We start from the raw sequence: 27174 nt of genomic DNA, 5'->3' as shown, positions 1-27174 counted from the left end.
TTCTTGGAGGGAAGGACTTTTACCATCTTTACCGACCACAAACCCCTCACTCAGGTGCTCGCCATGCTAAACGATCCCTCGTCGGTCTGCCAGCAGCATCACCTCTCCTTCATGTCGGAGTTTACCACCGACATTTGGCACAAGGCGGGGAAGGACATCGTGGTCACCGATACACTCTGCGCGCTGACACCCGGCCTCGACTTCGACCAGCTCGCCTGGGACCAGAAGTCCAGAGAGGAGACACGAGCATTCAGGACTGCCATCACGGGCCTGCGGTTCCGGGACGTCCCAGCTCCTAGCAGTGAGGGCACCACCCTGTGTGATGTCTCCCTGGGCACCCCACGACCAGTGGTTTCCCAGCAGTGGCACACCATATCCATGACCTTTCGCACCCTTCCATCAGGTCCACAATCCGTATGGTGACAGAGCGTTTCATCTGGCACGGGCTGCGGAAGCAGATCACGGGCTGGGCCAGAACCTGCACCCATTGCCAGCTTTCCAAGGTGCACAGACACATCAGAGCGCCTGTACAGGAGTTTGAGCACGTCCGGGAACGGTTCAGCCACATTCACGTGGATGTCGTCGGGTCCTTACCTATTTCCCAGGGTAACCGTTACCTTTTCACGGTGGTGGACCACACCACTCGTTGGCCTGAGGCGATCCCGATGCCAGACGCCTCCATGGACTTGCTCCCGAGCACTGATGCACAGTTGGGTCGCCCAGCCCCGAATCACCTCACCAGCAATCGGGGCGCCCAGTTCACCTCTGCGCTCTGGGCACAGCATGCCAGCAGGCTGGGGATTGAGCTACACCACACCATGGCCTAACACCCGCAGGTCAATGGGCTGGTCAAGCGACTACACTGCCACCTTAAGTCGGCACTTATGGCCCGCCTCACCGGTCCCGACTGGGTGGACGAACTGCCTTGGGTGCTCCTGGGCATCCGCTCGATGCCCAAAAAAGATCTACAGGCATCATCTGCCAAGCTGGTCTATGGCGCACCGCTAGCACTACCCGGTGAGTTCATCAACGCACCTCACAACCCCCAGCGGTCACCGCATGACCTACTCTCCCACCTCTGGGCCCAATTGGGCTCCTTCGCACCCCCATTGCCACCAGACATGGCACACGGGTCTCTTATGTCCCCAGCGAGCTGTACTCTGCGGAGTATGTTTTTATTTGCAGAGGCCTTATAAAGGGCCGTACAAAGTCGTCCAGTGTTCAGAGTCCATGTTCACGCTGGACATCGGCAGTAGGAGGGAACTGTTTACGGTAGACAGGCTGAAGCCAGCACACCTCGACCCCACTGAACCAGTAGTTGTGGCCCAGCCCAAGAAGCTAGGCCGCCTGACTAAAAAGGACATTGGCGCCGGTTCTGGAGGGGGGGGGATATGCCCTGGTGACATCAGCACCCCCAGCGCGGTTTTAAGCCAGGTCCGGGGTGGGAGTATAAGGCCAGCCAGGCATCCTGCAGTAAATCAGTTCTGCTCACTGAACTCAACTGTCTAGTTGTGTGTTATTTCAGTTTAGGGTATGTTAAATCTGCATAAGAGTGATCTCTTCCCTTTAAATTCTCCTGTACTAACATATTCTAATTTTCCTTTTAAGATTGTAAAAGATCAATTTACTTATCTTGGCATTACAATTATAAAGAATCACAAGCAAAACTTCTCTATTTTACTTAAGCACATAAAACTGTCTTTAACAACATGGTCTCCTTTATCTATCTCTTTGATTGGTCGCATTCATTCATTCTAAAATGAACATGAACTCTGGGCCTTTGCACCTCCCTCTGCAACTGGATCCTTGACTTTATCATCGGAAAACCAAAGACAGTATGAATTGATCCTCACTGATCATCAACATAGGATGTGTGCTTAGCCCACTGCTCCACTCATTATACACCCATGACTGTGTGGCCAGGCACATTTCCAATGCTATCTACAAATTTGCTGATGACACCACAGTTGTCAGTTGAATCACAAATGGCAATGAGGAAGCATACAGGAGGGAGAGAGATCAGCTCGTTGAATGATGTAACGACAACAACCTTGCGTTCAATGTCAGCAAAACCAAGGAGATGACTGTGGACTTCAGGAGGAAGTTAGAGGAACACAATACAGACCTCATCGAGGGCTCAGTAGTGGAGAGGGTCAAGAACTTCAAATTCCTGAGTGTCAACATCTCCAAGGATCTGACCTGGAGCCTCTATGTTGATTCAATCACAAAGAAAGCTAGCCAGTGGCTATACTTTGTGAGGTGTCTGAAGAGATCCAGTTTGTCACTAAAGACTCTTGTAAACATCTACAGGTGTACTGTGGAGAGCAGTCTGGCTGGTGCATCACTGCCTGGTATGGAGGTGCCATCTCTCAGGACAAGAATAAACTCCAGAGGGTTGTTAACTCAGCCTGTGACATTACAGGCACCGGACTTCACTCCATCAAGGACATCTACATGAGGCGGTGTCTTAAAAACGCAGCCTCTATTCTCAAAGACCCCCCCCCCCCCACCCATCACCTCGGCCACACCCTCATCACTGTGAAAAGGGAAAAGGTACAGGAGCCTAAAGACGAACACCCAGTGGCACAAGGACAGCTTCTTCCCCACTGCCACCAGATTCCTGAATAATCAATAAACCAAAGACACTGCCTGACTTTTCATGGACATTTTTTTATAGTGATGTTGTAAGATGTTTATAATATGAGTATTTGCTCTATGACGCTGCTGCCATACAACGAATTCCATGACAATAAATTCTGATCCTGATTCTACCTAAATTTTTGTATGCCTTTCAGTCGATACCAATTTTTATTCCTAATTTTTTTTTACTCATTCGATTTGCATATATCATCTTATATTTGGCAAGGAAAGCACCCCGTTTAAATAAAGCTCATCTTCAAAAATCTAAAAGGAATGTTGGTTTGGCACTTCCTAATTTCAGATGTTATTATTGGGGGGGGTCAATACATGTAACCTTATGTTCTTGTTAATCGAGTTGACTGTCCTGCTTGGGTACAAATGGAATTAAATTCCACCAAAAATGTTTCTATCTTGACACTTCTTGGGTCCCTCTCTTTCTTTTGTTTCTTATAAATTAATTGATAATCCAGTTTTTTTATTATTTTTTTAAAAATTGGTCCATAAAATTTGACTATTATGCAAATATATGTTGTTTTGATTGTGACTGTAAAAATTACATACATGAATAAATATTATTAAATACATGAATTTCTTCATAATCCGCTCAAATTTTGGATCAAAATTTGCACACAAGAGTTAAACCATGCATGTAATATATTTTCAAGCCTTGTGGCTGTCAAACATCTGAAGTTTATGGTATGTGGCTCTTACCATAATTTAGTTTGGACGCCCAGGGATAGACAATAAATGCTGGCATTGCCACTGATGTCCAATTCCAAGAGAAAAATAAATAAATTTTAAAGTAAACAGTGGTGCCAACCGAAGATGAAGCAATAATTTAAAAGAAATGTTGAATGCAGCTTTGGCAAAATATTAAAAGGGACAAAGGGAGGTAGAAACACAGCAATTATTTCCTGCAACTTTTAGGAACAAAATTCCACTCAGAGGATAGCAAAGTGTGCAGAGAGTGCAATGCACAAACAACCTCGCGGGTGAAAATCTGCAACATCCTGAGGTCGTTGTGGGCCTGGATGGACCTGTACGATGGGCTGAGTCACTGCACGGCCTGGGTGAATTACGGGAGGAGCTGCCCGGATGCACGAGTAATTACGGGAGGCTGTGATGACGTCATGGAGAGCTGGAACCGACCCCCGTGATAGCCAATGGGATGGCGGGAGTTTCTGGCGGAAAGGAACGGGAGGTCAGGGCCGGCCCCGCCCCCTCTTCAGTGCCAGAAGGTTCTGGTGATGGTGATCCTCAGGGAGGGCCTCTGTCCCGGAGCCACCGCCCAGCTCATCCAGGCTCTGAGGCAGAAGAATGTGTACACAGGTAGGGGGTTCGGGTGGGCTCGTCCTCACCCGGACACCGCGCACAGGGCACGGAGGGATGGACTGGGAACGGGCGCAGTCACACTCACTCACTCCCTCTCAGACACTGGCTCACTCACACAGAAACACACCCACACAGTCACACACACGGACACCCTCACACTCAGTCACACTCACTCACTCCCTCTCAGACACTGGCTCACTCACACAGAAACACACCCACACAGTCACACACACGGACACCCTCACACTCAGTCACACTCACTCACTCCCACTCAGACACTTGCTCACTCACACAGAAACACACCCTCACAGACACACACACGGACACCCTCACACTCAGTCACACTCACTCACTCCCACTCAGACACTGGCTCACTCACACAGAAACACACCCACACAGTCACACACACGGACACCCTCACACTCAGTCACACTCACTCACTCCCACTCAGACACTTGCTCACTCACACAGAAACACACCCTCACAGACACACACACGGACACCCTCACACTCAGTCACACTCACTCACTCCCACTCAGACACTTGCTCACTCACACAGAAACACACCCTCACAGACACACACACGGACACCCTCACACTCAGTCACACTCACTCCCACTCAGACACTTGCTCACTCACACAGAAACACACCCTCACAGACACACACACGGACACCCTCACACTCAGTCACACTCACTCACTCCCACTCAGACACTGGCTCACTCACACAGAAACACACCCACACAGTCACACACACGGACACCCTCACACTCAGTCACACTCACTCACTCCCACTCAGACACTTGCTCACTCACACAGAAACACACCCACACAGTCACACACACGGACACCCTCACACTCAGTCACACTCACTCACTCCCTCTCAGACACTTGCTCACTCACACAGAAACACACCCACACAGTCACACACACGGACACCCTCACACTCAGTCACACTCACTCACTCCCACTCAGACACTTGCTCACTCACACAGAAACACACCCACACAGTCACACACACGGACACCCTCACACTCAGTCACACTCACTCACTCCCTCTCAGACACTGGCTCACTCACACAGAAACACACCCACACAGTCACACACACGGACACCCTCACACTCAGTCACACTCACTCACTCCCACTCAGACACTTGCTCACTCACACAGAAACACACCCACACAGTCACACACACGGACACCCTCACACTCAGTCACACTCACTCACTTGCTCACTCACACAGAAACACACCCACACAGTCACACACACGGACACCCTCACACTCAGTCACACTCACTCACTCCCTCTCAGACACTGGCTCACTCACACAGAAACACACCCACACAGTCACACACACGGACACCCTCACACTCAGTCACACTCACTCACTCCCTCCCAGAAATTTGCTCACTCACACAGAAACACACCCTCACAGACACACACACGGACACCCTCACACTCAGTCACACTCACTCACTCCCACTCAGACACTTGCTCACTCACACAGAAACACACCCTCACAGACACACACACGGACACCCTCACACTCAGTCACACTCACTCACTCCCACTCAGACACTTGCTCACTCACACAGAAACACACCCTCACAGTCACACACACGGACACCCTCACACTCAGTCACACTCACTCACTCCCACTCAGACACTTGCTCACTCACACAGAAACACACCCTCACAGACACACACACGGACACCCTCACACTCAGTCACACTCACTCACTCCCACTCAGACACTTGCTCACTCACACAGAAACACACCCTCACAGACACACACACGGACACCCTCACACTCAGTCACACTCACTCACTCCCACTCAGACACTTGCTCACTCACACAGAAACACACCCTCACAGACACACACACGGACACCCTCACACTCAGTCACACTCACTCCCACTCAGACACTTGCTCACTCACACAGAAACACACCCTCACAGACACACACACGGACACCCTCACACTCAGTCACACTCACTCACTCCCACTCAGACACTGGCTCACTCACACAGAAACACACCCACACAGTCACACACACGGACACCCTCACACTCAGTCACACTCACTCACTCCCACTCAGACACTTGCTCACTCACACAGAAACACACCCACACAGTCACACACACGGACACCCTCACACTCAGTCACACTCACTCACTCCCACTCAGACACTTGCTCACTCACACAGAAACACACCCACACAGTCACACACACGGACACCCTCACACTCAGTCACACTCACTCACTCCCTCTCAGACACTGGCTCACTCACACAGAAACACACCCACACAGTCACACACACGGACACCCTCACACTCAGTCACACTCACTCACTCCCACTCAGACACTTGCTCACTCACACAGAAACACACCCACACAGTCACACACACGGACACCCTCACACTCAGTCACACTCACTCACTCCCACTCAGACACTTGCTCACTCACACAGAAACACACCCACACAGTCACACACACAGACACCCTCACACTCAGTCACACTCACTCACTCCCTCTCAGACACTGGCTCACTCACACAGAAACACACCCACACAGTCACACACACGGACACCCTCACACTCAGTCACACTCACTCACTCCCACTCAGACACTTGCTCACTCACACAGAAACACACCCTCACAGACACACACACGGACACCCTCACACTCAGTCACACTCACTCACTCCCACTCAGACACTTGCTCACTCACACAGAAACACACCCTCACAGACACACACACGGACACCCTCACACTCAGTCACACTCACTCACTCCCACTCAGACACTGGCTCACTCACACAGAAACACACCCACACAGTCACACACACGGACACCCTCACACTCAGTCACACTCACTCACTCCCACTCAGACACTTGCTCACTCACACAGAAACACACCCACACAGTCACACACACGGACACCCTCACACTCAGTCACACTCACTCACTCCCACTCAGACACTTGCTCACTCACACAGAAACACACCCACACAGTCACACACACGGACACCCTCACACTCAGTCACACTCACTCACTCCCTCTCAGACACTGGCTCACTCACACAGAAACACACCCACACAGTCACACACACGGACACCCTCACACTCAGTCACACTCACTCACTCCCACTCAGACACTTGCTCACTCACACAGAAACACACCCACACAGTCACACACACGGACACCCTCACACTCAGTCACACTCACTCACTCCCACTCAGACACTTGCTCACTCACACAGAAACACACCCACACAGTCACACACACGGACACCCTCACACTCAGTCACACTCACTCACTCCCACTCAGACACTTGCTCACTCACACAGAAACACACCCACACAGTCACACACACGGACACCCTCACACTCAGTCACACTCACTCACTCCCTCTCAGACACTGGCTCACTCACACAGAAACACACCCACACAGTCACACACACGGACACCCTCACACTCAGTCACACTCACTCACTCCCACTCAGACACTTGCTCACTCACACAGAAACACACCCACACAGTCACACACACGGACACCCTCACACTCAGTCACACTCACTCACTCCCACTCAGACACTTGCTCACTCACACAGAAACACACCCTCACAGACACACACACGGACACTCTCACACTCAGTCACACTCACTCACTCACTCCCACTCAGACACTTGCTCACTCACACAGAAACACACCCTCACAGACACACACACGGACACCCTCACACTCAGTCACACTCACTCACTCCCTCTCAGACACTGGCTCACTCACACAGAAACACACACGGACACCCTCACACTCAGTCACACTCACTCACTCCCTCTCAGACACTGGCTCACTCACACAGAAACACACCCTCACAGACACACACACGGACACCCTCACACTCAGTCACACTCACTCACTCCCTCTCAGACACTGGCTCACTCACACAGAAACACACCCACACAGTCACACACACGGACACCCTCACACTCAGTCACACTCACTCACTCCCTCTCAGACACTTGCTCACTCACACAGAAACACACCCACACAGTCACACACACGGACACCCTCACACTCAGTCACACTCACTCACTCCCTCTCAGACACTTGCTCACTCACACAGAAACACCCTCACAGACACACACACGGACACCCTCACACTCAGTCACACTCACTCACTCCCTCTCAGACACTGGCTCACTCACACAGAAACACACCCACACAGTCACACACACGGACACCCTCACACTCAGTCACACTCACTCACTCCCTCTCAGACACTGGCTCACTCACACAGAAACACACCCACACAGTCACACACACGGACACCCTCACACTCAGTCACACTCACTCACTCCCACTCAGACACTTGCTCACTCACACAGAAACACACCCACACAGTCACACACACGGACACCCTCACACTCAGTCACACTCAGACACTTGCTCACTCACACAGAAACACACCCTCACAGACACACACACGGACACCCTCACACTCAGTCACACTCACTCACTCCCACTCAGACACTTGCTCACTCACACAGAAACACACCCACACAGTCACACACACGGACACCCTCACTCTCAGTCACACTCACTCACTCCCACTCAGACACTTGCTCACTCACACAGAAACACACCCACACAGTCACACACACGGACACCCTCACACTCAGTCACACTCACTCACTCCCACTCAGACACTTGCTCACTCACACAGAAACACACCCACACAGACACACACACGGACACCCTCACACTCAGTCACACTCACTCACTCCCTCTCAGACACTGGCTCACTCACACAGAAACACACCCACACAGTCACACACACGGACACCCTCACACTCAGTCACACTCACTCACTCCCACTCAGACACTTGCTCACTCACACAGAAACACCCTCACAGACACACACACGGACACCCTCACACTCAGTCACACTCACTCACTCCCTCTCAGACACTGGCTCACTCACACAGAAACACACCCTCACAGACACACACACGGACACCCTCACACTCAGTCACACTCACTCACTCCCTCTCAGACACTGGCTCACTCACACAGAAACACACCCACACAGTCACACACACGGACACCCTCACACTCAGTCACACTCACTCACTCCCTCTCAGACACTTGCTCACTCACACAGAAACACACCCACACAGTCACACACACGGACACCCTCACACTCAGTCACACTCACTCACTCCCTCTCAGACACTTGCTCACTCACACAGAAACACCCTCACAGACACACACACGGACACCCTCACACTCAGTCACACTCACTCACTCCCACTCAGACACTTGCTCACTCACACAGAAACACACCCTCACAGACACACACACGGACACCCTCACACTCAGTCACACTCACTCACTCCCACTCAGACACTTGCTCACTCACACAGAAACACACCCTCACAGACACACACACGGACACCCTCACACTCAGTCACACTCACTCACTCCCACTCAGACACTGGCTCACTCACACAGAAACACACCCACACAGTCACACACACGGACACCCTCACACTCAGTCACACTCACTCACTCCCACTCAGACACTTGCTCACTCACACAGAAACACACCCACACAGTCACACACACGGACACCCTCACACTCAGTCACACTCACTCACTCCCACTCAGACACTTGCTCACTCACACAGAAACACACCCACACAGTCACACACACGGACACCCTCACACTCAGTCACACTCACTCACTCCCTCTCAGACACTGGCTCACTCACACAGAAACACACCCACACAGTCACACACACGGACACCCTCACACTCAGTCACACTCACTCACTCCCACTCAGACACTTGCTCACTCACACAGAAACACACCCACACAGTCACACACACGGACACCCTCACACTCAGTCACACTCACTCACTCCCACTCAGACACTTGCTCACTCACACAGAAACACACCCACACAGTCACACACACGGACGCCCTCACACTCAGTCACACTCACTCACTCCCTCTCAGACACTGGCTCACTCACACAGAAACACACCCACACAGTCACACACACGGACACCCTCACACTCAGTCACACTCACTCACTCCCACTCAGACACTTGCTCACTCACACAGAAACACACCCTCACAGACACACACACGGACACCCTCACACTCAGTCACACTCACTCCCACTCAGACACTTGCTCACTCACACAGAAACACACCCACACAGTCACACACACGGACACCCTCACACTCAGTCACACTCACTCACTCCCACTCAGACACTGGCTCACTCACACAGAAACACACCCACACAGTCACACACACGGACACCCTCACACTCAGTCACACTCACTCACTCCCACTCAGACACTTGCTCACTCACACAGAAACACACCCACACAGTCACACACACGGACACCCTCACACTCAGTCACACTCACTCACTCCCACTCAGACACTTGCTCACTCACACAGAAACACACCCACACAGTCACACACACGGACACCCTCACACTCAGTCACACTCACTCACTCCCTCTCAGACACTGGCTCACTCACACAGAAACACACCCACACAGTCACACACACGGACACCCTCACACTCAGTCACACTCACTCACTCCCACTCAGACACTTGCTCACTCACACAGAAACACACCCACACAGTCACACACACGGACACCCTCACACTCAGTCACACTCACTCACTCCCTCTCAGACACTGGCTCACTCACACAGAAACACACCCACACAGTCACACACACGGACACCCTCACACTCAGTCACACTCACTCACTCCCACTCAGACACTTGCTCACTCACACAGAAACACACCCACACAGTCACACACACGGACACCCTCACACTCAGTCACACTCACTCACTCCCACTCAGACACTTGCTCACTCACACAGAAACACACCCACACAGTCACACACACAGACACCCTCACACTCAGTCACACTCACTCACTCCCTCTCAGACACTGGCTCACTCACACAGAAACACACCCACACAGTCACACACACGGACACCCTCACACTCAGTCACACTCACTCACTCCCACTCAGACACTTGCTCACTCACACAGAAACACACCCTCACAGACACACACACGGACACCCTCACACTCAGTCACACTCACTCACTCCCACTCAGACACTTGCTCACTCACACAGAAACACACCCTCACAGACACACACACGGACACCCTCACACTCAGTCACACTCACTCACTCCCACTCAGACACTGGCTCACTCACACAGAAACACACCCACACAGTCACACACACGGACACCCTCACACTCAGTCACACTCACTCACTCCCACTCAGACACTTGCTCACTCACACAGAAACACACCCACACAGTCACACACACGGACACCCTCACACTCAGTTACACTCACTCACTCCCACTCAGACACTTGCTCACTCACACAGAAACACACCCACACAGTCACACACACGGACACCCTCACACTCAGTCACACTCACTCACTCCCTCTCAGACACTGGCTCACTCACACAGAAACACACCCACACAGTCACACACACGGACACCCTCACACTTAGTCACACTCACTCACTCCCACTCAGACACTTGCTCACTCACACAGAAACACACCCACACAGTCACACACACGGACACCCTCACACTCAGTCACACTCACTCACTCCCACTCAGACACTTGCTCACTCACACAGAAACACACCCTCACAGACACACACACGGACACCCTCACACTCAGTCACACTCACTCACTCCCACTCAGACACTTGCTCACTCACACAGAAACACACCCTCACAGACACACACACGGACACCCTCACACTCAGTCACACTCACTCACTCCCACTCAGACACTTGCTCACTCACACAGAAACACACCCACACAGTCACACACACGGACACCCTCACACAGTCACACTCACTCACTCCCACTCAGACACTTGCTCACTCACACAGAAACACACCCTCACAGACACACACACGGACACCCTCACACTCAGTCACACTCACTCACTCCCTCTCAGACACTGGCTCACTCACACAGAAACACACACGGACACCCTCACACTCAGTCACACTCACTCACTCCCTCTCAGACACTGGCTCACTCACACAGAAACACACCCTCACAGACACACACACGGACACCCTCACACTCAGTCACACTCACTCACTCCCTCTCAGACACTGGCTCACTCACACAGAAACACACCCACACAGTCACACACACGGACACCCTCACACTCAGTCACACTCACTCACTCCCTCTCAGACACTTGCTCACTCACACAGAAACACACCCACACAGTCACACACACGGACACCCTCACACTCAGTCACACTCACTCACTCCCTCTCAGACACTTGCTCACTCACACAGAAACACCCTCACAGACACACACACGGACACCCTCACACTCAGTCACACTCACTCACTCCCTCTCAGACACTGGCTCACTCACACAGAAACACACCCACACAGTCACACACACGGACACCCTCACACTCAGTCACACTCACTCACTCCCTCTCAGACACTGGCTCACTCACACAGAAACACACCCACACAGTCACACACACGGACACCCTCACACTCAGTCACACTCACTCACTCCCACTCAGACACTTGCTCACTCACACAGAAACACACCCACACAGTCACACACACGGACACCCTCACACTCAGTCACACTCACTCACTCCCACTCAGACACTTGCTCACTCACACAGAAACACACCCTCACAGACACACACACGGACACCCTCACACTCAGTCACACTCACTCACTCCCACTCAGACACTTGCTCACTCACACAGAAACACACCCACACAGTCACACACACGGACACCCTCACACTCAGTCACACTCACTCACTCCCACTCAGACACTTGCTCACTCACACAGAAACACACCCACACAGTCACACACACGGACACCCTCACACTCAGTCACACTCACTCACTCCCACTCAGACACTTGCTCACTCACACAGAAACACACCCACACAGACACACACACGGACACCCTCACACTCAGTCACACTCACTCACTCCCTCTCAGACACTGGCTCACTCACACAGAAACACACCCACACAGTCACACACACGGACACCCTCACACTCAGTCACACTCACTCACTCCCACTCAGACACTTGCTCACTCACACAGAAACACCCTCACAGACACACACACGGACACCCTCACACTCAGTCACACTCACTCACTCCCTCTCAGACACTGGCTCACTCACACAGAAACACACCCTCACAGACACACACACGGACACCCTCACACTCAGTCACACTCACTCACTCCCTCTCAGACACTGGCTCACTCACACAGAAACACACCCACACAGTCACACACACGGACACCCTCACACTCAGTCACACTCACTCACTCCCTCTCAGACACTTGCTCACTCACACAGAAACACCCTCACAGACACACACACGGACACCCTCACACTCAGTCACACTCACTCACTCCCTCTCAGACACTGGCTCACTCACACAGAAACACACCCACACAGTCACACACACGGACACCCTCACACTCAGTCACACTCACTCACTCCCTCTCAGACACTGGCTCACTCACACAGAAACACACCCACACAGTCACACACACGGACACCCTCACACTCAGTCACACTCACTCACTCCCACTCAGACACTTGCTCACTCACACAGAAACACACCCACACAGTCACACACACGGACACCCTCACACTCAGTCACACTCACTCACTCCCACTCAGACACTTGCTCACTCACACAGAAACACACCCTCACAGACACACACACGGACACCCTCACACTCAGTCACACTCACTCACTCCCACTCAGACACTTGCTCACTCACACAGAAACACACCCACACAGTCACACACACGGACACCCTCACACTCAGTCACACTCACTCACTCCCACTCAGACACTTGCTCACTCACACAGAAACACACCCACACAGTCACACACACGGACACCCTCACACTCAGTCACACTCACTCACTCCCACTCAGACACTTGCTCACTCACACAGAAACACACCCACACAGTCACACACACGGACACCCTCACACTCAGTCACACTCACTCACTCCCTCTCAGACACTGGCTCACTCACACAGAAACACACCCACACAGTCACACACACGGACACCCTCACACTCAGTCACACTCACTCACTCCCACTCAGACACTTGCTCACTCACACAGAAACACACCCACACAGTCACACACACGGACACCCTCACACTCAGTCACACTCACTCACTCCCACTCAGACACTTGCTCACTCACACAGAAACACACCCTCACAGACACACACACGGACACTCTCACACTCAGTCACACTCACTCACTCACTCCCTCCCAGACACTTGCTCACTCACTCAGAAACACACCCTCACAGACACTCACACATTCAGTCACACTCACTCACTCACAACCAACCAACCAGAATGCTCTCCACGGTACACCTGTAACATGCCACATCTCCTCAAGACACCTCACAAAGTGCTGGCAAGTCCTCTTTGTGATTGCATCAACATTGAGGCTCCAGGACAGATCCTCGGAGAGTTGACACCCAAGAATTTGAAGTTCTTGATTCTTTCCATTACTTATACCTCAATGAGGACTGGGTCATGTTTCCCTGATTTCTTTCTGAAGAACTCAAAGAAACAACTTGCTCCAGAACTCGATGCAAAACATGCGCAATATAGAACAATACATTTGCAGGACAAGTATTTTATCTATACAAGCATATTAAATAAATATTATTTTGTATATATGAGAGTGTTGGCTGGTTAGTGTGAGCAAATCTTTTGGTCGTTCAGCGTTCTCACTGCCAGTGGGAAGAGGTTGTTACTCAGCCTGGTGGTGCTGGCTCTGATACTCCTGTATCTCTCACTGGATGGGAGTAGCTGAAAGATGCTGTGGAAGAGGTCCTCAATGATATTGGCCTCTTTAGACATCGATCCCAGTTGATCACGTCGCTGGGGGGGTGAGGGTGCTGATCCTTCTTGCCACACATAGACTGTGGATTGACCTCCAATCCATTTTATTTTGGCCTTAACCAACTTCTTTTACCTCTCCTGTGTGTGCAACCTGTGTCATCAGATGTTGGGGAGGTAATTTGCCATCCTTGTATGTGAGTGAAGACCCTTTGAGGGTTAACTCTTAAATACACTTTGAAATGACCTTGCCAACTACTTAGTTCAAAGATGGGCAATAAATGTTGGACCAGATCTCAAAACATTAATTAATGAAAAATTATTGATCACTCCTTGTTTCCACCCAGTCACTGACTTCATTTTGTACCTTTCCACTTTCCACTTTTGTTCTGCATCTTCAAATGTGTTTCTAGCTCTGTTTTGATAAAAAGATCATTGAAGTGTTCACTATTTCTCTCTTTGTGAATACTTACTGACCTACTGAGTATTTCCAGCATATTTTATTTATTTCAGCACTTAGATTTTTTTGCGTTTATACATTGGGAATTTTAGATCTCGGCAAGGTCGCCAAGCCATCAGGAGGCCTGGTGATCTTCAGGGAGTAAATATGGCTGAGCAACACAATTGAGTTTGTCTATAATATTGCTGGGGAAATGCTCTTTGGGGAACAGGGATGGTTGATAATACATAATGAAAACTCAGAAATGTACGAAGCACAGTTAGGAACCCTAATGGTAATTACAGACCCCATTACATTAATGAGCAATGCAAGGATAATCCTTTTCTGACCTAACAACCCCAAGGACTGAGTTTCTTGGGATGTTATTTTGCAGTAAATCTGCTGTATGAATGCCAGCACTATTTACATGCTTGGTTCTGAATGATAGTATAAACTCCAGCAACTGCAAGGATCTGATCTGTATTGGGAATTTTAAAATTTAGACATAAAGCACGATAACAGATCCTTTTGACCCTTGAGCCCATGCTGCCCAATTGACCTTCACCCCCCAGTTTTTTTTTGAAGGGTGGGAAGAATCCAGAGCACCCGAAGAAAATTTATGGAGACATATGGAACATAGAAACTCCTTTCAGCACTGAATTTGAACCTGGGATGCTGATACTGTAACAGCTTTGTATTAACTGCTACTCTAACCATGCTGCCCTGTATTGTGATCTAATTTTTGCAGAACGTGGGATTGTCAGAGTTCAGTAATATGTCACAAATGAAGACGCAGGTTGAAAATCATTCCAACAAAATGAAAGGTTGGGCCTCTGTCCTCAGAGTTAAGTAAAATCCTGTCTTATATATTCTTCGTTCTTTTTCAGTGGTGAACTTGGTCTCTGCAAACATTGAAGAACTGGCACAGAAATGTTCCATTTCCTACAAGGTAATGAAGAAATGCCTTGAGTGTTGGATCTACTTTCTCAGGTTCTGAGAGCACGCGGTGTATTAAGCTGTTACTGTTTAATGATAGTTTAAAGGGAATTACGACTTAACTAACGAATGATGCTGCAGTCTTGAACAGGGCCCTTTTTTTAGTCCTGAGTTGCTACTTTACATTTTTTTTAGGTGCTCTGGGCAGTGTTGGTAGAACTGGCATTTATTGCTCATCTTGATTCCATTTCATTTTAATTTTGTCCATCTTGCAAGGACTTTTCATAATGTAGCCAGGAATCCACCACGTTAACATGGAAGTAGAGATGCAAAAGGACTATAGGCTTCCTTCTCTAAAGGACTAGTTAGCTTATTGTTTACAGTCCATGTTTTCCACCATGTACAGAAATGAGCTGTTCCATTTGGTGAATTAAAGTTCTCAAACTGCTTCTTGGATTTGAGTCTATGCTGACTGGAATAGTTATGCTTTCTCTCTGGGATGAAGCAGCTAAATTCTTGCATTTGTAACAGTTGTGTACCATCAACAACTTGTGCTATTTTATTCTTTCTCCATCTTCCATGACCCATCTCCTTAGGCTTTGGTTCATTGCAGTGTATTAGGCGCAACCCCAAGGCCTATTCTTCACCCACCAATCTAGTATTTGGTGGTGGAAGGCTGTACCACTTGTACAGGGCACCACAGCCAGATCTGATCTTGTCCATTTGCAGGAGTCAAGGTGAGTCAGATCCTCCCATCTCATTCCCCATCCAACACAGAATGTCTGTGGTAATCTGCTCACACTTATTTCCAAAGATCAGATAACTAGCCATGAATCAGGGAGCAATATACACTGGTTACCCTTCTTATGGACGCTGCATGACCTGAGTTTCTACAATATTTTTGAGTAGTCTACTCACCCCACATCTGCAGACTTTCTAGATCAGGGATACAACTCAGTGCAGTGGCATCTACCTTCACCTATCCATCCAGAGGTTGTCATTTATATTTTCCAATGCTAGATTTAAAGGTTATTTCTTGCCTTTGGTTACACTTGGTTTCTTTCCTGTTTTCAGACGTTAATGGCTATGAGGCGAGTATTACTAGCTCAGTATTCTCCATTCCCTTCCAACGGTGCTGACCTCTACAAGGAACTGCTGGGTTCCACAGCCATCCTCTCCACGGGAAACCAAAAGTAGGTTCTGCACAATTCACCTGTACCTTAAAGGAAAATTGAATTATGCAGGTCACATCAGGGAATAGAACAAGGAGTCCTGTCCTCTCAGGCCTGCTCTGCCATTCAACTCAACTGTAATCCAGTTCTCATCTCCTCTTCTGTTCCAAATCTACTTCTCCTTCAATTATCTTCCCCAATAATGTGGCCTTCACTTCTTTCTGTGGTAAAGCATTCCAGAAATTCACCATTAAATGCTTGAAGCCATCATTAAAGATGAAATAGTGAAACTTTTGGAATCAGGCAGACGCAGCATGGTTTTAGAAAGGGAAGATCTTGTTTGACAAACTTGTTAGGATTCTTTGAGGATATAATGGGAGCAGTGGATAGAGGGGAACAGGTTGATGTATATTTGGATTTCCAGAAAGCATTTAATAAGGTGCCGCACAAGAGACTTATCAGTAAGTTACAGGAAAGTGGAGTCCGGGGAAGTATATTGGCCTGGATTGAAAATTGGTTGTCTGACAGGAGGCAGAGAGTCGGGATAAATGGGAGTTTTTCAGGTTGGCAGAGAGTGGTAAATGGGGTGCCGCAGGGGTCAGTGTTAGGCCCACAACTGTTCATCATTTACATTGATGACTTGGAGGAGGGAACAAAATGTGGTGTAGCCAAGTTTGCAGATGACACCAAATTCAGTGGAAGAGCAAATTGTAATGAGGATGTGGAGAGTCTGCAGAGGGATAGAGTTAAGCTGGATGAATGGGCAAAGGTCTGGCAGATGGAGTACAATGTTAGTAAGTGTGAGGTTATCCACTTTGGCAAGAAAAATAAAAGAGCTGAATATTATTTAAAGGGTGAAAAACTACAGCATGTTGTTGTGCAGAGGGCCTTGGGAGGGCTTGTGCATGAATCGCAAAAAGTTAGGTTGCAGGGGCAGCAGGTTATTAAGAAAGCAAATGGAATGTTGGCCTTCATCGCTAGAAGAATTGAATTCAGGAGTAGGGAGGTAATGTGGCAACTGTATAAGGTACTGGTGAGACCGCACCTGGAGTAGTGTGTCCAGTTCTGGTCTCCATATTTGAGGAAGGATATACTGGCTTTGGAGACGGTCCAGAGGAGGTTTACTCGGTTGATCCCTGGGATGAAGGGGTTGACTTGTGATGAAAGATTAAATCGTCTAGGATTGTATTCGCTCGAGTTCAGAAGAATGAGAGGAGATCTCATAGAAACATATAGGATTATGAAGGATGTGGATAGGATAGATGTAGGAAGGTTTTTTGAGCTGGCCGGGGAAACTAAAATGAGAGGACACAGTCTCAAGATTCGGGGGAGTAGATTTAGGACAGAGATGAGGAAAAAATAGTTTTTCCCAGAGAGTAGTGAATGTTTGGAATTCTCTAACCAGGGAAGTGGTTGAGGCTGCCTCATTAAACATACTTAAAATTCGGTTAGATAAATTTTTACATGATAGAGGAATTAGGGGATATGGGGAGAAGGAAGGTAGGTAGAGTTAGGTCATAAATTAGATCAGCCATGATCGTATTGAATGGCAGAGCAGGCTCGATGGGCCATTTTTGACCTCTCCTGTTCCTACTTCCTATGTTCCTATCCTCTGGGCGAAGATATTCCTGTACACCTATTTTATTTGACCACTCCTTTATATCATTGCCTTGAGTAGAGGTTCTCAACTTTCTTTCACTCATAGACCACCGGAAGTACTCATTTACTTACTGAAGACTACCTATAAGAAACCTATAGTCTGCTGGAAGGGTAAACATGGCTGGTGAGCTCAAGCCTCTTCCTAGGCCCATCAGCAGGATTTTTGTTATATTTTGGTGGAAAAGATTTTTTTGAGAGTTTCCATCAAATTTACAATCTTGTTTTAAATTTTTCTTACTTATTATCACAGTAATATTGTGCTATTTCGCCCTGGACCACCTATAACAAAGCCATGGAGCATGTGGGGGTGCAGTCACGTACTTAGCTTAATCAAGAGTGGTGTCGTCCACCGCTAATGATGTAAGCGATTTGACATGTGTGTAAAAGCGACAGTACAGGTACACCATCCTTTAAAATCTAAAATCCAGAAAGCTTCAAAAACCAGCATTTTTTTTCTGCGTGGTGCTGGTACAGCAGTGGGAGAGAGACAGCAGTGTGACCTGGATGGGCGGGGGGTGGGGAGAGACAACAGCGCGACTCAGGTGGGCAGGGGAGTGAGACGGCATCGCGACTCAGATGGGCGGGGGGAGAGATGGCAGCGCGACTCGGGCGGGGAGGAGAAGAGAGAGACGACAGCGCGACTCAGGCGGGCGGGGAGGAGGAGAGAGAGACGGCAGCAAGACTCGACTGGAAGGGGGTGGATATGGCATCACAATTCGGGTAGGCTTAAATCTGGGGCAGCTAGCTTTTGTTCTGAAATCCGGAAAAATCCGAAATTCGGAACACTGTCCCCCAAGGGCTCCGGATAAAGGATTGTGTACCTGCATATGGGTGATGGATCTCAGATGCAGGAGAAGGAGAGTGCAAATGTCAGTATCAACTATGTGGCAGTGAGCCGATGAGAAGATCAGAGGAGTTTGGCTGGGTGGTGTTGGGTGAGTTGAAGAATGCAATGTTGTGTCTAGTGAATAATAAAGAAAGCCGACTTCATGGTATGCTGAAAGAAATTCTTATTTGTTTGTAAGCTGTGGTTAATCAATGCTGTTATATGTTGAGATTTCACTGAATCTTGAAGGGAAGGTGCGTATTGGAACAGTGATTGTTCTGGCCATTGTCCCATCTCATGAAGCCTTGCTTGTGGTTAAAGCGGGGTAATTGGCAGCGGATGACGAGGCAGCTGGCCAGGGCATTCCAATGCCCTGTTCTGAATGGCTGCAGGCCTGGCAGTATTTTGGCTCGGGATATATGGATTGGAGGACAGTAGTTGAGAGATCTAAGCGAGAGAAATTGGAGTCTCTAAAATCTGAAGACTGGGTGGCAGCATCAAAGGAGGGAAACCAGGGAGCACTGCCATCACCCAAGGAGGGAATGCAATTGGCAGTCGCACTGGATTTGGGGAGGGGGACATTAGAGTGATCGGGGTACGGATTGGGAAGATGTCTGGGACTGACTAGTGTGGTAATGGAAGCCAAGCAACTTAGGAAAGGCTTCCACCTTCCTGCTGGTGTTGATATGCTGGATTTAAGACGTGTTCCTCTTGGACTGCCCACAGTAGTCCATGGCACAGCACAAGGTCCATGTCACTCTGTATCCCTCATACTGAAATCACATCAGAGTCTCAAGGGTGACTTGCATTCCAATATACCTCACTTCATTTCACCATTTAGCCACATTTTTAATTTTTTTAAGAAAATTAACAATTATAACATTTCAATATGTGTGTGTGTACAACTCTGAATATCAAAAATAGGATTATCTGAAATCTTCGGTTTTTTAAAAATTTCAGATAAATGAGGATATCCGAAACAAATCAGAAATCCTCATTTATCCAAAATAATTTTGGAGCCGAACTGATCAGGTACGTTGGTGGTGGCAGCGCCTCCAGCAGACCTTGGGCTCCCGGAGGCAGCAGACCTCAGGCGCTGGAACAGGTCTCTCGGGCTCCTGGCCCAAGCTGGCCTCGGTGGGGAGGTGTCAGTGATCGGTGGTGGCCAGCTTTTTTTTTTGATGAGAATTAAACATTCTTTTAAAGCTTAAAAGGCCTTACCATTTTGGATAATCGGAGTTGTACTGAGAGTATATATATATATATATATATAATTTTGTATAAAGAAAAACACATACGGAAAAAAAAGCCCTAACTCTACCCACCCCTCTGGTTCTTCCCCCCCCCCCCCCCCTTTATTAAATTCCTTTTTGTACACATCAGAGCTCACAGTTTAGATTAATCTCCAGATTCAGGGAGAGATTACATGAATTTAGCAGCATTATTAGAGCTGGCACCAACATAGTTCAAATATAGTCACCGTATTTTAAGAAATATATCATACTTATTCCTTCAATTGTTAAGTTAATTTTTTCCATTGGTATACAGCTATCCATCTCTGCTATCCACCTTGCTAAGATAATTGGAGAGTCTGACTTCCACGTAATTGCAATACACTTTTAGGCTAGTGCAATTTTAACAAACAAAATTTGAAACGGTAAGATCATTACTTATAGCTATAAAATTCCCTAACAAATAAAGTTCTGTATCACCTGAGACAGTCACCCTTGTAATTCTTGTTAATACTTTAGAAATTTCTTGCCAAAAAGGCACACGTGACCAAATTGAATGAAAAAAATGTTCCTTCCTCTATTTCACACCTAAAACACAATTCTGATATTTCTGGCTTAGATTTGTGCAACTTCTTTGGAATGAGATATAGTTGATGTAGAAAATTATATTGAACCAGCCCACATCTCGCATTAATAGTTGAAATTACACTATCCACCCCCCTCATGCAGAACAGGATTGTTCTGATATTGCAATACTGAAGTCGGGCTGCAGGCCAGGTTTAGCACTTTCTAACTGAAGAGCCAAATACATTCTGGTAATGTCTTTGGGCATATTACCCATCCAAAGCATTTGTTCCATTTCACTAACTCCCAGAGGAGTCAATGCCTGTCCTCATCGTTCCCTTAAGAAAGCTCTCAGTTGAAGAAAACAGCAATGCTCCATTAGGTACATTATAGGTCTGTCTCAATTGTTCAAATGACATCAAAACACTATCTTTATAACAGTCTGCAATACAGCATATACTCTTTTGTAACCATATGTTTAGAATTCTGTTACCCATATTCATAAACAATATATTGTTACTAACGGAGCTCTTAGCAAAATACCCACTTATTTTTCCTGATGCAGTCATTAATTTCTTGCCATATTTTCACCATATGTGGGTTGGTTGTCTTCCTTTTTATTGATTTAGTGCCTCATTTATAAATAACTTATTTAGCTCTTACTTCATTCATAGGATGTAGCCCCATACAAACTCAGTTTGGTGAATTCCCTTCAAAATAAGATGCTAAAAATCTTGCTTGTACAGCCAGATAATTTTTTTTAAATCTGCAAGTCTCAGCCCTCCTAATTGACAATCCACATTTGACACATAAATAGGGTGCATGGTTGGTGTAGCGGTTAGCGCAACACCTTTACAGCGTCAGCAATCGGCACCGGACCTGGGTTAAAATCCTGCGCAGTCTGTAAGGAGTTTGTATGTTCTTCCCGTGTCTGCATGAGTTTTCTCCAGGGGCTCTGGTTTCCTCCCACCGTTCAAAAACGCTCCAGGGTGTAGGTTAATGGGGTGTTAATTGGGCGGCACAGACTCGTAGGCCAAAATGGCCTATAACAGTGCTGTGTCTAAATTTTAAAAAAATTAAAATGGTCATAAATGTTATTTGCTGGGCGTTACATCAATTTTCAGTCCATTATAAAGTGTCTTGTGACGACGCACAAATCTGCCGTGACGAACTGGCCCCGCTTGTTATGTGCGGTCGGCGGGGCAGATGCGGTAGGGATGGCGATGTGTTCCCATCTCTTCTGCTCTACGACGGAAGTTGGCCTGCGAGCTTGTGTCAGCGTGACGCAAGCGGCAAGGCGTACGCATGGTCTGACTGCACTGCCGAAAAGCAAACGTGCAAAGTTTTAAAAAAAATCCTGCTGCGATCTCAGAGCCCACATTCTGTCTCTCCAGTCTGTTCACTCACTCGCGTCCAGCACACTACAAGTCTTGCCATTAACAGAACACACTTCTGTTATATATTTACTTCCACATGTGCCCTGTATTTACTGCCCATTTTAGAATCAGCTGCTGTATGTGTGTAGTTTTCCCTGTGACTGTGCATTTTCTCTGGGTGCTCTGGTTCCTTTCTATATCCAAGGCATGGAGCGTATGAGGCTCATTATCCACATGACTGCCCTCGGTGTGTGGATGAGTGGTTGAGTCTGGGGGTAATTGTTAAGAATATGGAGAGAATTAAAAGAATGGAATTAGTGTAGATGAATGCAAATGGGTTGTTGATGATTTCTGTAGATCCATACAGTCAAAGAGTTGTACAGCACAGACCTCGTTCCTTCAGCTCAGCGTGCTCATGCTACCCCTTTTCCCCTTCTACGTTATCCCATTTGCCCACATTTAGACTGTATCTTTTCATGCATTGCCTATTCAAATGCCAGTCTGAATGCATCTTTTTTTAAATTTATTAGAAAGCAAAGTAATAACCACAATTACAAAATTTAAATATTAACAAATTATCAAAGATTTCATGATTACATAGAAAAAATATCTAACAAGAACTATAAAGAATCCTTAAAAAAAACCTAATCTCATCACCCCCACCCATCTACACCTCCCCTAAACCAAATCCTTACCCCCTCCCCCCCACTCCTATAAGAAAAAGAAAAGATGTGGAGATTAAGCTGCATCCACGACCAGTCTCAGATTTTCAAATTTGAATAATCCAAATGTGGACTCCAAATCTTTTTAAATAGATATGTATCCCATAAATTATGTTAGCTTCTCCATTGGTGTAACAAAAAAGAGTATTATTAGGGATTTGATATTTTTCCTTCAACCTATCAAATGTTTAAAAAAACGACTCACCTCAAAACAGTCATTTATTGTTCAAATTCCTTTCTGGTTCCAAATTTTAAGGGGGTTATTATCCATCATAAAAGGTAAACTCTTATTCTGAAGCAAGGGAGTACGTCTAGATAATGCACCTGACATTCCTATTGTTTTACTAACTTCCTCCCACATACTTATCAAATGAAACAAAACTAGCGATTTATAACTATTAATAGTTTTACTCGTCCACTTATAAATGAAATGAACCCTTCTAACCTCTCCAATTCTCTTCAATTCAATATCTAACCAAGTAACAGAACTATCTAAATCAAACATTCTATTAATAATTTTCAATTGAGCTGCCTTATAGTAATTCACAAAATTTGGTAACTGTATGCCACCTAACTCATATTTCCAAGTTAATTTATGCATAGAAACCCACATCAACTTCCCCTTCCATAAAACTTTCCTCACCAAAACATTTAAATCCTTAAAAAAAATTATTCGGTATATTACAAGGTATATTCTGAAAGAAATATTGTAATCTGGGAAATATCTTCATTTTTATTCAATTCACTCTTCCTACCAACATTAATGGAAAATCCTTCCGTCTACCTATATACTTAATACAATTTGACCATTTAAATTCTGCTACGCATTTACGTTCAGAAAAATCTGCTTCCAACAACTGCATAAGTTCACTCTTATTCCAATTCACTTTATAACCAGATACCTCCCTATTCTGTAAGTCGCTCCTGGAAGACTCTTTTGGATCAGTCAAATATACTAATACATCATCTGCAAATAAACTAATCTTGTACTCCTTTAAATCTGACATAATTCCCTTTATTTTATTTTCTTGCCTTATTACTTGCGTTAATGCAATCACTAATGCAAGCAAAGCTGGGAACAAAGGACACCCTTGTCTAGTAGATCATTCTAAATCAAAAGAATCTGATAAAACTCCATTTGTCATTACTCTTGCCTTAGGCTGTTTATATATTGCCTTAATCCAATTAATAGACTGTTCTAAACCAAAATTTTTCCAACATCTTAAATATAAAACCCCATTCTACCCTATCAAAAGCTTTTTCTGCATCCAACGTTAAGACCAAAGGTAAAGGGAGTCTTCCTTAGAAACATTTAACCACATTATCCGCTGAATATTTCCCTTTAATAAAACTAGTTTGATCAACATGAATCAAATTCGGTAAATACTGCGCTAATCTATTTGCCAAAACCTTAGTCAGAATCTTATAATCAACATTCAATAATGAAATTGGCCTATAAGATCCCAGGTTTAACGGATCTTTGTCTTTTTTAAGAATCACTGTAATAATTGCTTGCGAAAATGATACTGGAACCGATTGTGTATCTGATATCTGTTGAAGAACTACCCCAAATACCGTAAAAACTAAACTTTGAAATTTTTTATAAAATTCTACTGTAAATCCATCCTCCCCTTGAGATTTACCATTCGGCATTGAATTCAAAGCTAATCTAATTTCACTCAAACCATTTGGTTTTTCCAACTAGTCCCTAGTCCAGTCATTCAATTTTGGCAGCTGCAATCCACCTAAAAACTCCTCTATTTTACTCTCGTCCTGTTATATCAGAGGTATACAATTTCCTATAAAATTCCTTGAACTGTCATTAATATCTTGCAATCTATGAGATACCCCTGAATTCTTCCTCACTGCCTTTATTCTTCTTGACATTTGTTCAGATTTCAAAATCTAAATGTCTCTTAAATGTTGTATCTGATTCCACTACTTCCCCTGACAACACACTCCAGATATCAACCACAGTATTAAAAAAAATCTTCAGATCTATCTCTCATCTTAAATCTATTTAAAATCACAAAAATGCTGGAACTTCTTCAAGGTCTCAGTCCCGAAACATTGGTTAATCATATATCTTGTATGACCTGAGGAGTTTCTCCAGTATTTTTGTTTTTACTAAAATTGCACCGACTGCAATTTTTTTGTTTTATACCTTGAATCTATTCCTACTCAGGGAAAGGTCACTTTGGTTCTCCAGTTTACTGGCAGACTGCCTAATATTTGACTAAACTTATGTCAATATCAAGACACAACAGCAAAGTTAGTAACAAAGGAGAAGGTTATTCAGGTCTGAACTGAATAAGATGCTGCGGCTGCACTGGGGATTTGGGTCATGCCCTCACTAGTTACCCACTGATTACATGCAGTTTCTGTCTCCTTGTAGCCTAGACAAGTTGCTGGATTCAGGCCTGTACACAGGAGAGCTCACAGAGTTTGTCGGAGCGCCAGGCAGCGGAAAGACACAGGTGAGAATGCTCTAGCCTTTTGCCAACTACCAGTTTGTTACTCCTCACTTTCTCTGGATCTCCAACTGCTTCCTCGCTAAACCCAAGAGATTTACATTCAACTGAGGATTATTGGCTTTGGCACTTTTGGAAATCGTTACACAATAAACGGGTCTTTTTTCCCCATCTGTCCCTTCTTCCTAAATGTTGAGGATTTTTACACACAAACTTGGGACCATTAAACCAAGGGATGGACCACATTATGGTGCGCACATGTCTGGGCAAATGCAAAACACCTGTGGGATATACAAGAGAGAAATGGTGTCATACATTAAATTTTCATCATAATCGAAACCTCTGAGTTCACCTTTAAAAGGAATGATTAAGTTAGGCAACTCCAGTAGTGAAGAAATTATTTTTTTTTTGGAAATATGTAATAATAAACTGTGGCCTGCATGAGGAAATAAAGAATAAATACATTTTTGAAGAACAAACTCCAAACTGCTTCTTCTCCATGATATTATCATGGACGTATGGAGTATTTGTTGGAAGAAGAAATGCCTATAGACTATTTTAATGATTATAAATGAAAAATATTATTGACAAGGACAAAATATGTGGAGATTATACTGCAGTACTTGTTTAATGCAATCACAGAACGTTTGTGTGGAAATGGAAGCTATTTTCTCCTCATTGTATTGTATAAGAACAGACCAGCTAGTCTCACTTTCCCACCTTCTTTCCCCATAGCCTGCCGATCCAGCTTCAAGCTCCCCGTCGAATGCTCAAGTTGATTTTTCCACCTGCTCCATCCTTAATCCCAAAAGCTCATAACATA

At 46.6% G+C, this 27174-nt stretch overlaps 1 protein-coding gene across 3 annotated transcripts in view; it reads left to right on the top strand.

The window, feature by feature from the left end:
* Positions 1–3788: 3788 nt before the first annotated feature.
* The window catches only part of rad51d (RAD51 paralog D), a 38271-nt gene continuing 14885 nt past the window's right edge, over positions 3789–27174 (top strand). For all 3 annotated transcript variants that reach the window (XR_011348937.1, XR_011348938.1, XM_069911946.1), the window contains exons 1-4: positions 3789–3969; positions 16281–16342; positions 17404–17522; positions 26276–26357. Coding sequence is in view for 1 of the 3 variants with exons in the window: in XM_069911946.1 (XP_069768047.1) it covers positions 3804–3969; positions 16281–16342; positions 17404–17522; positions 26276–26357 (429 nt within the window). In the remaining 2 variants the exon portion in view is untranslated. The remainder of the gene's footprint in view (positions 3970–16280; positions 16343–17403; positions 17523–26275; positions 26358–27174) is intronic.

Source organism: Narcine bancroftii, chromosome 14 (genome assembly GCF_036971445.1).
Source record: "Narcine bancroftii isolate sNarBan1 chromosome 14, sNarBan1.hap1, whole genome shotgun sequence".
Classification (NCBI taxonomy): domain Eukaryota; kingdom Metazoa; phylum Chordata; class Chondrichthyes; order Torpediniformes; family Narcinidae; genus Narcine; species Narcine bancroftii.
This window is presented reverse-complemented; position numbering and strand designations above follow the sequence as displayed.